At 41.7% G+C, this 12863-nt stretch overlaps 1 protein-coding gene across 1 annotated transcript in view; it reads right to left on the reverse strand.

The window, feature by feature from the left end:
• Positions 1 to 12863, reverse strand: part of tent4b (terminal nucleotidyltransferase 4B) — a 68955-nt gene that overhangs the window by 15431 nt on the left and 40661 nt on the right. The window contains exons 5-6 of the mRNA XM_078544304.1: positions 5738 to 5845; positions 1172 to 1300 (exon numbers count right to left, since the gene is read on the reverse strand). Coding sequence (XP_078400430.1) covers positions 1172 to 1300; positions 5738 to 5845 — 237 coding nt within the window. The remainder of the gene's footprint in view (positions 1 to 1171; positions 1301 to 5737; positions 5846 to 12863) is intronic.

Genomic DNA, 12863 nt, shown 5'->3' on the forward strand with positions numbered 1-12863 from the left:
CAAGGCCACCCTACTCAAGCCTTGGGGTGGGGGGGTCCTCCCTCAAGGGCCCCCTTTTCACATTGGGTGCCCCTCCCTGCCCCAAGGTCTGCCCCCTGCAGGTGTTCCCGCTCCCAGGCCTCCCCAATCAAGGGCACCCCCCCAACCAACCACCTGCTCTTACCTGATCTTGGACTCTGAGACTTAAATTCTGTGGATTGCTAATCATCCCAGTCCTGGCCACTGCTGCCACTGGTATGCTGGGACTACAGAGCTGCCAGCCAATCATATTTCCTGACAGCTGTCTTGAGGCAGGACTTCAGTCTGTGCTAGGGGTGTCCTTGGTGCGTTAAATGGCTGTGGGGCTGCTGAGACTTTTGGGAATGCATTTCTTGCTGATTCTTCGGGTGGCGGGCTGGGAAACCCCACCATCCAAAAAATCCAGCACAAGTTTCAGGTATGAGAAAAGGTTGCATAAACCTGGATTGCATTTCTTTGAATTTAGAAGGGGTGATGTAACTGAGGTGTTTAAAATGCCACAAGGTTTTAATGGAGAGAAGTGATTTCCCATGTTGGGGAAATTTAAAAAAGGCGGCACAAATCTTAAAATGAGAGAAAGGCCAATCAGAGAACATATTTTCTACCAAGGGTAACAGAAATCTTGAATTATCTCCCCAAGAAGCATGTGGACGCAGCATCAATTGAAGTTTTCAAGCTTGAGATCAACAGCTTTTTATTAGGGAAATAATCAAGGCATGTGGATCAACAGCAAGTAAATAGAGGCACAGATTAAACATGATCTAATGGATTGAATGATTGAATGGCAGAACTAAGGGGCTGAGTGCCTTCACTAGTGTTTCAATATTCTTATGAATATAAGCAGGCACATAGACAGTAGACAAAATCAATAGAGAGAATTGTTCTGATGACAATTACTCTAACTGAATGCACAACATGATCAGAAAAGGACGAAATGTTCACTTTCACGTCTGTTTCTGAAAGGACCAACAGAATTTTACAAGCTCAGGTCAATTCATCTTCAAGGAGTGGAAGAGGAAAGTAGGTGAATGTTAAAAGGAAGAAAGAAAATAGAAAAAGGAAAAAAAAAGGGAAAAAACAGCAAGTCAGCAGATAGAAGAGATAGCGAGCAAAGGGGACCATGAAAGAATAAGAAAAAGGAGAAAGCTTTCACCTGTAGAAAGCTAACAGCCATTAGGAATAGGCTGTAGGAGCCAATCCCGCCCGTGAATACTTCATTTAGGTCTCTTTGCAGCAGGAACTGCTTCAGCACTAGAACCAGGTACGGAAGCACTGGAAACTTCTACAAAAAAGTAAAGGCTTGTTAGCTGTAAACAGGAAATTGGCATCTTGTCAAAATATTGTTCATCCTTATATGGTACTTTAGGAAATCTGAAATAAAACACAAACAAGGGAATAAGAAGAAAAAGTTCAATAGTGTAGCTAACAACAACAACGTTGCAACATCCCACCGTACAGCTTTTAAAAATTCTTTCATGGGGTGTGCACACCACTGGCAAGGTCAGCACTTTTTGTCCTTCCCCAATTGCTCTTGGGAAGGTGGTGGTGAGTTTCCCACTTGAACCCTGCAGTCCATCTGGTGTGGGTACACCCACAATGTTGCTAGGAAAGGAATTCCAGATTTTGACTCAGCGACAGTGAAGTAACAGAGGTATAATTCCAAGTCAGGATGGCATGTGGCTTATGGGGAACTTCCAGGTGGCGGTGATCTCATGCATCTGCTGCCCTGCTCCTTCTAGGTGGTAGAGGTTGCGGGTTTGGGAGGTGCTGTCAAATGAGGCATAGCAAATTGCTGCAGTGCATCTAGTAGATGGTACAGGCTGCTACCACTGTGTATTGGCAGTGGAGGGGATGAAGTTATACAGTGGTGATGGGATGCTGATCAAGCGGGCTGTTTTGTCCTAGATGCTGTTGAGTTGCGAGTGTTGTTGGAGCTACACTCATTCAGACAAGTCAAGAGTATGCCATCCCACCTCTGATTTGTGCCTTGTAGATGGCAGGCAGATTTTGGGGAGCTAAAAAGTGAGTTGGCTATGGCAGAATTTCCACCCTGTGACTCACTGTTGTAGCCACAACGTTTATGTAGCTGGTCCAGTTCAGTTTCTGGTCAACGATAACCCTCAGGATGTTGAAAATGGGGGATTCAGTGAGGTAATGCCGATGAATGCCAAAGGAACATGGCTAGATTCTCTCCTGTTGAAGATGGTCACTGCCTGACACTGTGGCACAAATGTTACTTGCCACTTATCTGTCCATGCCTGAATGTTGTCCAAATCTTACTGCTTTTGGACACAGATTGCATCAATTTCTGAGGAATTGTAAATGCTGTGTAATCATTAATAAACATTCTCACTTCTGATCTTGTGACAGAAGGAAGGTCATTGGTGAAGCTACTGAAGATGGTTGGGCCCAGAACACTACCCTGAGGAACTCCTGCAGTGATGCCCTGAGGCTGATATGATTGACCTCCAACAACCACAACCATCTTCTTTTGTGCCAGGTATGACCCCAACCAGAGGAGAGTTTTCTCCCCGATTATCATTGACTTCAATTTTGCTCGGACTCTTTGATGCCACACTCAGTTAGATGCTATCACTCTCATCTCACCTAAAATATACAGCAGAAAAACAACCCATTCAGCCCAACTGGTTAGTGCGGGTATTCATGCTCCATGTGAACCTCCTTCCCAACCTATTTCATCCAAATATACCAAGATAATTTTCTATTTCTTTATCCCTCATGTCTTTATCTAGCTTCCTCTTAAAGGCATCTAAACTATTTGTCTCAACTACTCCTTGTAGTATTATTTTCAACTTTCTCACTGTTCTTGGGTAAAGTAGTTTCCCCTGAATTCCAAACTGGATTTACTGACTACCTCATATTTATGGTCCCTAGTTTTGGTCTTCATCACAAGTGGAAACAACCTCTCCACACCTACTCAAAGAATTTCATAATCTTAAAGATCTCTATAAAAGATCACCCCTCAGAGACCCTCTGAAATTAGGTGTTCACACATGGAATTGACTCCTTTTCTGGAGAAAATACCTCCAGCCTGTTCAATATTTTCTGATAAATAACAACTTCTCAGTTCAGGTTATCATCTTTATAAATCTTTATTGCACTGCTCCAGTACCTCCAAATCCTTTATATAATATGGAGACCATAACTGTTCACAGTACTCCTAGTGTGATCTAACCAAGGCTCAATGAAAATTTAATATTACTTCTCTGTTTTCCAATTCTATCCCTTTAGGAATGTACCCCAGTACCGTAATTTTTTTTTAAAAAATTGACCTCATTAACTTGTGTCACTACTTTTCATGATTACTGTATCTGTACTCCTAGATCCCGTGCTCCTCCACTCCATCTCCTCGCCATTTAGGCTCTTAATTTTCCAAGGAGTATAATCCTTATTCTACCTACCACCTCACACTTACCTGTACTGAAATTAATTTACCAATTACACACTTATTTTGCAAGTTTGTCTTGTATTTTTTTGTGGTCTGCCTCAGTATCAACCATAACCACATTTTGTATATCAACATTCGATGATGACACCACAGTCCAAATAATTTATGTCAATAGTGAACAATGATCCCAGCATCAATCTTTGTGGAAAACCACTTCCCACCTTTACTAGTCTGAAATAACCAGCCATAACTCTACTCTCCATTTTCTGTTTTATATCCAGTTTGCTATCCATTCTGCTACCTGCCCCCTGGCTCCATGAGACAACTTTGACATCTTAGTCACGGGTCTACTTTAGAGTACCTTAGCAAAAACCTTCTGAAAATCCATAGATATATAAAACATCTACTGCATTATCCTTGTCTATGCTTTGTTATTTCAAAGAATTCAGTAAGGTTAGTCAAACATGACCCTCTCTTTTGAAATAAGTGCTGATTATTACACATGTTATGTTTCAATTTTTAAAAACATATTTAGCTGGGATACAATTTAAGGTTGGTTAAGTGAAATTTAATTTAAATGACCTAGATTTGCTTTTATTGTGCAACATTTCTATACAAGTAGGAAGGGATAAACCAAGAAATTATCGGTCAATCAGGGGTAGGCTTTTAGAGGCCATAATACTTCTAAGTTTATCAGAAAGCTTGCAACAAAATCGGAAGTTTACAAAATGCTGATTAAAACTAAATAAAAAGAACAAGACTTGGTGAGACATCGATAATAAAACAGGAAATGGAATACAAATGCATATCAAAACTAATCATAAGCTTGTAAAATATGTGACAACTCGAAAGGGGGAATAGCAATAGAAAAAGAGGCTGTTGATAAAAAGTGAGAAATTATTTGGATATATATTGATTCATATAGATATATAGATGTAGATAGATATATACATAAATCAGCTATGTAACTTAGCAGAAACAGGGAAGGTGAAATTGAACACAAAAACGTGCATCATAAAATAAGTGTAAAATGAATGGGGCTGAACTGGCAAACTCAGAAAGAGACCTGGGAGTGACAGTTAATCAGGGCAATACAGTCAAGCAAAAAAGCAAATAGGATTTCTTGGTACATTTGGAATAGTGTGTTCAATTCTGGTAACTACACCATAAGATATATGGAAGCATTTTTAGAGTAGGCAGAGGCACTGATTCCAAAAGTAAAAGCAGTGCTTTCCAAACTTTTTCCCCACTGTGACCCCATTTCAAGGCTTTGAAATTCCTGTGACCCCTCAGTGGGAGCTGAGAGAGCAGGGGAGGTGGAAAAACCTGTGACAGCATGGGAGGGGTGGTGGTTGGTGGAAAGGTGTGGTGGTGGGGAGCCTCCCGTAGGGCAGGGGGCAAAGTTTTTAATCTTGGCAGAATTTTTAAAAACTTACCTCCTGAGTGGGTTTTTTAAGAGCAGTATTCAGGCCTCAAGCATCAGTCACTTAGGCCACGCCCACCATTTTTAAAAAATGCGAGGATTTAAAAGGGCGCCTAGCAGCTTTTAACATTCAGTCAGAGTTCCACAGCAACCATTGCTGCTGCAGAGCCTGCGACCCGAGAATCTCATCTTGTGACCCCACTGGGTGTCACGACTCCCAGTTTGGGAAGCCTTCTGTGTAAAGGGCTGTGCTGAGAGGAAATGTCTGCAGCCTAGAAAAAAGATACATCGATGGGGTATACAAAGTATCAAATGATGCAACTCGGATAAACCTGAAATATCACTTTCATTTATGCAAGAAATACAAGACCAGAAGATAAATTTAAATTGAGGAGAACAGTTTTAAAAACAGTTTATTAGCAAGAATTTTCTTTTGCTCAAAAAAGCAATAAATGTTTAAAACAATCAGCTAGATAGGGAATAGATAGAAACAGATTAGAACATCCAAAAAGAGGCTGGTACTATACAGATGGCCTTTATCATCAATTTTTCTTAGATCCTTCTGTCATAACATGGGAAATAAGCATAAAGGAATGTTATCATTTACACTGTTTTACTGTCTCAGCAGTACAACTTCCACAAAATATAGAAACTGAAGTGACCTATATGTGAATGCTTGACTCAAGCTACAAATACTTTGACTGCATTACCAATTTCAGAGTAGGTAACCAAATTTAAACAAGGTCACATTTGCTCTGCTTATGTTTAGTAAAAGATTCCATGGCACTAATTCGAAGAATAAGGGAATTCTCCCCAATGTCCAGGCCAACAATTATCCCTCAAACAACCCAATATATAATACATATTATAATGCAAAATCTTCTAACCTTGATAAATTCATGGATAAGCTGAGCAGCTTTTACTCCATTCTGTACATTGAAGCTGATGTCAACTTTCACCTCAGTGTATGAGTCTGTTAGTTTGATAATAGGCACCTGATGCATCAAAAAGAAACAAAAAAGGTATACCAAAAGTTAAATTTAAAATGGAACTTATTCAACAAGGAGATAAAAAATTATCTAATTTCAGCAGAACACAATTTCTTCCTTTCAAAAAAAGATCCATTGAAAATCGATATGTTGTTAATCAGTCAGAGCTTAAACTACATGCCATGGCATTACAGAAGTATAACCAAAAGAAATATTACAAGTAATATCTGCATAATGTCTCGCCATTTCCAAAAAAGTCATTCAAGGTTAGGGCATCCAAATTACAGCCCGCTGACCTTTTCACATCTTTGAACATGGCAATCCACTCCAGGTAGTTCTATTTGTGCATGAATTCTTACTTAGTGGTTTGACTCATTAGAACATCATGGGCAGGAACAGGGCCTGCACAGCATAAAAATCAGACAGTGTACTGATCTATTTCATACCCAGTGCCATTCTGACACTGCACTTCATGATCAGTTGGGTACTCTGCTACAGGCATGCAAATTAGGGTCTTAGGATGCAGCTAAGATCCCAACATGATTGGTTCTTGAAATTAACAGGAAGTGAGCTCTGCACATTCATATCATTGGCATCTGTGTACAGGAGAGCTGGTTGGAGTTTGAGCAATTTCTTTGGATATTGTTTTTTTATGACACTTCCTTCTACTTGCTTAAGATTCTTACAAGGCTTGAAGAGGAGGTGGTAGAAGTGCAGCAGTGACAGTAGTAGCAGCTGGGTCATCAACATCCACAAAGGGCAGCACCTGCATCTCTGGGAAGGCAGCAGATAATAGGGCCATATCATTGAAGGTCTTATCCATCCAGGGTCTGTAGGCAAAGGGTGAAGATAGATATGCCAGATGGGCAGTACATGAGGAGGCAGTGCTTCTTCAGGAAGGATGTTGCTGACTTCGGCAGCCTCCTGGAAAACAACTGCTGCTTCAACAGGGATGCCAGTGGCTGTAAAGGGTGACCATCCACCAAATTTCTTTGCTTCAGGGTTGTTCCAGCATGCTGCTGGGGACATCTAAACATACAGCCAGTGGTCCACAAGTACATCAAGGAGGTGACCAATGCAGCATTTACTGGGTACATTTGTTTTCAAATTGATGACAATAGTCAAAATGAGACAATCCTGGAATTCACAGCAATGGTTGGATTCCCTAGGATGCAGTGTGTTGCTGACAGCATTATGCTGCCATCAGGAATCCTGAAAACCAACTAGAAGCATTCATTAACCACAAGGGATTTCACTGAATTAATAGCTATGAACAGGTGAGGAGAGGGTCGAATGGCTCCCCTCTTTTCCCTCTCCTCGTTTGACTTCAACAGGTTTCTCTCTTTAAATAAGGTTACACCTGCCAATTCAGTGAGTATTTAACTGTTTACACATTGTGATCATAAAAGAAACAATCGGACAGGTTTTCTTGAGTTTAACAAAGCAGATTAATTTTATTATATTGAAACTGATCTGGGTAAAATAATAAAATACATTCCGACTTCTGCATACACACACTCAAAGTCCACACACAAATTCAGGTTAGAGGATAGGGGAGGATAGGTTTGGTGCATTAGAATGAGAAAAAAAAGTTCCCAGTTCTTGGAGTCTCTACTGTCTGCAGGCTGAACTTGATGGCCTTGATGCTTCCGATTTAAAGAGAGAAGACTGGAGTTGGTTGATCTCCTGAAGACACAGCTGTGGAATCAGGTTATTTCTTTAAAATCTCACTACTGCAGAATGCAGACAAAGTCAAATTAGTAGACAGGATCCAAACTTGTTAGTTGGGGCAGAGCGTGCGAGCCGAGGGAGGGGAGGGCAGAGCGCGCGAGCCGAGGGAGGAGGGGGCAGAGCGCGCGAGCCGAGGGAGGAGGGGGCAGAGCGCGCGAGCCGAGGGAGGAGGGGGCAGAGCGCGCGAGCCGAGGGAGGAGGGGGCAGAGCGCGCGAGTCGAGGGAGGGGGGGCAGAGCGCGCGAGAGGGTAACTTGATTAACTCGCCTGGAGAGCTATCTTAATAAAAATCAATGTTTATTTTGTCCAAGCAATTAGCCTCTGAATGGTTCATCTTCAGCTATTAAATACTGTGGGTGATTTTCATAAATATATTGTCCATAGGGCAGGAAGGAAGGTCTTTCACGGTCCCCGGTGGGGGTTCATTGTCTTTGGTGAGTTTTGCAGACATACTGTCTCCTTTCCATAGGGATGAAATGTGGAATATATATGTATAGTAATGTAAACTGGTGTCAGCAATCTTGATGTAGGTTGAAATCACATTAGTCAGCTTCAAAAAAATGTCTTTTTAAAAAATGCAATTCTTGTTTCTAGCCAATTAATTAAAAATCAATATTTGATACAAGTACGTCTTCATAACAATATGAAACTTGGTTGTGATCAAAATAATCAGATCATACGCGTCTGTGTCAAATTCCCAGGCAGCCATCATGATTAATTCATCCTGCAGCAGTAAATAAATATTCTCTCACTTTTCCAACCTGTGAGGAATGTTGAGGTGCCTATATGTGGACAGGAGTTAACCCACTCCTTCGCAACACCAAAAGTAGCTCAGCTATAATGAGAGCCCTCGCACCATAAGGAGGATTACTTAGCTCACTACCCAGCTCCTGAAGCCAACGTTCAGATGCCCTGATAGATCCCAGGGTTTTCTACAGTACACTCCAAAGAGTTGCCTGCACTATTGTGGCTTGCCACATCCTGCACAATATCCGTAGATGTTTTCAACCGAAAGAGGCAGCTGGACAAAGAAAACTCCAGTTCTGTAGCACCACTATTACTGTGGAACGGCAGCTGTCATCAATGTCAAGCATGAGAGAGCAAATTGCAGATAAATGGTTCCTGAAAAACACCTATCCATGTGATCTATCCAGCTGCTGCACCAATCTTTCCAAGTGGGGGAGAAGAGGACCCAGAGGCAGTAACCACCAGCTAGAAGAGCAGACAAAAAGACAACCCACAGGCTGTCACCACCAGCTAGAAGAACGGGTGACAAGAGGACCCAGAGGCAGTAACCACCACCTAGAAAGGCTATCTAATCTAGTCCAGTCGGTGGCTCTAGTGCAGAGTGGCTGTGTCCCAAGAGAAATCAAAATGTGCCATCACAGGGAAACAGATAAGTAATTGGATGGTGAATATTTTGCTTGTTTATCTTCAAAACTAGTCTAATTTATTAGTAAATGTAAGGTTTTTAGTTGTAAATAGGTTTGCTAGCAGTAAAGGCATTGGAAGTAGCAATGTTCATTAATTATATAGTAATTAAGAATAAATTAATTAACATAAGGATGGCAGGGCAGGTGATGTGGTTCAACTGCAGAATGTGGTAATTCCTGAACACCACGGCGATCCAGGGCAAACATATCTGCAGTTAGTATCTGCGGCTTGAGGTGCTTCAGCTCAGAGTCATTGAGCTGCAGACACTGAGGTGCATCAGAGAGGGGGAAAGTTGTCTGGACATTTGTACCAGAATGCAGTCACACCCTTTACAATAGGGTCTTCTGATTTGATTAGTCGTCAGGAACAGGAGGGTGTGACTGTGGGTGAGGCATGTATGGGGGCCTAGAAGGTAGAAGTGGAGGAGCCTCAGCTTTTGCAATTGTCCAACAGGTTAAAGGTTCTTGCAGCCTGTATGGAAGGAAGTGGTGACTGCAGGGTGGATGAGCAAACTGATATGGTACAGGAAGCCATTCAAGTGGGGGGAGTTAATAGGAACGTAGTGGTAGTTGGGGGCAATATAGTCAGGGAGATAGACACAGCTCTCTGCAGCTGAGAGAAGGGATCCAGAGGGCTGTGGTGTATTGCCTGCCAGGTGCCAGGGTTCAGGACACCTGCTCTGGGTTGGAGAGGAACTTGCAGTGGAAGGGGGAGGATCCAGTGGTCGTGAAACTAAGACTAGTTTTTTAAACTTAAGTAAGGGCAATTATAAGGGCATGAAGGCGGAGCTGGTAAGCTGGAAAATTAGGTTGAGGGATAGATTAGAAGAGATGCAGTGGCAGACATTTAAGGCGATATTTCAGAATACTCAGAAAAGGTACATTCCAGTGATAAAAAGGGAAGGACACCCCATCTGTGACTAACTAAAGCTAAAGGTAGTATCAAATTGAAAGAAAAAGCATATAATTCTGCAATGATGAGTGGCAGGTCAGAAGGTTGGACAGAATATAATGAACAGCAAAGAATGACTTAAAGATTAATACGAAGGGAGAAATTAGAGTACAAGAGAAAGCTTGCTAGAAATATAAAAACAGTAAGAGTTTGTACAGGTATTTAAAAAAGGAAAAAGGTAAAAGGAGCATTGGTCCACCAGAGTGTGTGTATGGGAAATTAATAACGGAAAATAAGGAAATTGCAGATAAATTGAAAAGATATTTTGCACCTGTATTCACTATAGAAAATATAAAATAACATCCCATAAATAATTGTGAATCAGGAGGTGAACAGGAGGGAGGAACTTAAAACAGTTACAACCACCAGGGAAAGGGTACTGAAAATTATTAGAAATAAAAGATGACAAGTCCCCAGGTCCTAGTGGACTTCATCCTAGGGTCTTAAAGTAAGTGGCTGCTGAGATAGTAGATGTGTTGGTTTAAATTTTCCAAAATTCCCTACATTTCAGAAAGGTTGTATCAGATTGGAAAATAGCAAATGTGACCCCTGTATTCAGGAAACGTGAGAGACAGGAAGCAGGATACTACAGGCCAGTTAACTTAACATCTGTTGTAGGATAATTGCTGTAATCTATCATTAAGGAGGTTATAGCAGGGCATTCAGAAAATCACAATGCAACCAAGCAGAGTCAACATTGTTTTGTGAAAGGGAAATCATGCTCGACTAATTTCTGGGAGTTCTTTGAGAAGTAACAAACAACAAGGATAAAGGGAAACCCGTGGATATGCTATACTTAGGTTTCCAAAGGGAATTTGACACGGTTACTATGCAAAATAAGGGCTCATGATGTAGGGGGTAACATATTAGTATGGGTAGAAGATTGGTTAGCTAAGAGAAGCAGAGGGTAGGGATAAATAGGTCTTTTTCAGATTGGCAAGATGTAACGAGTGGAGTGCCACAGGGATCAGTGCTAGGGCCTCAAATATTTACAATTTATATCAATGATTGGATGAAGGGACCAAATATGTAATTGCTAAATTTGCTGATAGCACCAAGATAGGTAGGCAAGTAAGTCGTTAAGAGGAGGGCATAAGTTGTGAAGAGGACCTAAGGAGACTACAAAAGGATATAGATAGGTTAAGTGAGTGGGCAAAAATTTGGCAAATGGAGTATAACATAGGAAAATGTGAACTTGTCCATTTTGGCAGGAGGAACAGAAAAGCAGCATATTATTTAAATGGAGAGAGATTGCAGATCTCTGAGGTACAGAGGGAACTGGGTGTCCTGGTACATGAATCAGGAGAAGTTACTATACTGGTACAGCAAGTGATAAGGAAGGCAAATAGAATGTTATTGTTTATTGCAAGGGGAATTGAATACAAGAGTAGGGAGGTTATGCTTCAGTTATATAGGGGATTGGCGAAGCCACATCTGGAGTACTGTGTACAGTATTGGTCTCTATTTCAGGAAAGATATAAATGCATTGAAAGCAGCTCAGAAGGTTTACTAGGTTAATACCTGGAATGGGCGGGTTGTCTTATGAGGGAAGGCTGTATCTGCTGGAGTTTAGAAGAGTGAGAAGCAACTTGATTGAAACATATAAGATCCTGCGGGGTCCTGACAGGGTCGATGTGGAAAGGATGTTTCATTCTGTGGGAAAATCTAGTACTGGGGCCATTGTTTAAAAATAAGGGGTTCCCCATTTAAGACAGAGATGAGAAGAAGTTTTTTCTCTCTTGTGAGTTGTGACTCTTTGGAATACTCTTCCTCAGAAAGTGGTGGAGGCAGGGTCAATTAATATTGACTAACAGGGGAGTCGAAGGTTATCAGGGGTAGGAAGAATGTTGAGTTGAGACCACAATCAAATCAGCCATGATCTTATTGAATGCTGGAACAAACTCGAGAGGTCGAATGACCTATTCTCGCTCCTAATTCGTATGTGTGTGAAACGAATGTTGGAACCCAGAACCTGGATGGGAATTTCATAGTAACCATCAAAGTTCCAAAGGTTGGTTAACATAGACTCTTGTTGTGAGGATCCAGTTGCACCATCCCTGTGAGTGGTCACATACTTTAAGATAGATTCCAGAGTTGAAATGCGATGCAATAGGATGTCACACATGTAGAATGTGGTCTCCTCCATACTCCAATGCACAATGTTCAAATTTTTGATAGGCCTTCCAACATCTAATATGATCACTGGTGTCCCTCAAGCACTTTTCTTTTCACGGCTTGTCCCTAGAGGGTCACATCTATCAGCATAATTAGGAGAGGATAAGTGGTCTCCTGGGGTGTCTCTGCCATCAGCATCTGCTGTTGCCCTTGTGTTGTGTAGTTTGTTTTTCAACAGGTACAGGCCCTTCTAACTTATCTACTGTGTGTGGTGTGAATTCCTGCTGGTGCTCGGCAGGGCTGAACATCTGACTGCCTCCTCTGGATGGCTGATATTCTCAAGGCAGTTGCCTTCTTGAGCTTCAAAGTTGATCTTTGCTGCTGGAAAAGTAAAAAAAGGACAAGAGTTAGCATGGCATTGAGAGACTTAACATGCAAAGCTTGGGCATACTGATCAAGATTTTGAAGTCAGTTGAAGGTGACATTGCTTGTGGTACATAATTTGATACAAGTGATAAGCACTCACCCTACTCAGAGAAGCTATCAGCCCAACCATTGCCAATACTGCAATGCTGTCCTACTGATCTGCAGTGCATCCTGCTTCACCTCAATGAGGGCTATGTTTTGGTGCACCCTCCCCCACAATTTCCCATCTTATTCTTTTCCCCCAATATTGTGCATAAGAACGTAAGAACATAGGAACAGAAGCAGGGCTACGCCATTTGGTCTTTCAGCCTGCTCTGCCATTCAACAAGACTGTGGCTGATCATCTACCTTAACTCCAACCCCCTGCC

This window comes from Cetorhinus maximus, chromosome 6, assembly GCF_964194155.1.
Source record: "Cetorhinus maximus chromosome 6, sCetMax3.hap1.1, whole genome shotgun sequence".
In the NCBI taxonomy this organism is placed as follows: domain Eukaryota; kingdom Metazoa; phylum Chordata; class Chondrichthyes; order Lamniformes; family Cetorhinidae; genus Cetorhinus; species Cetorhinus maximus.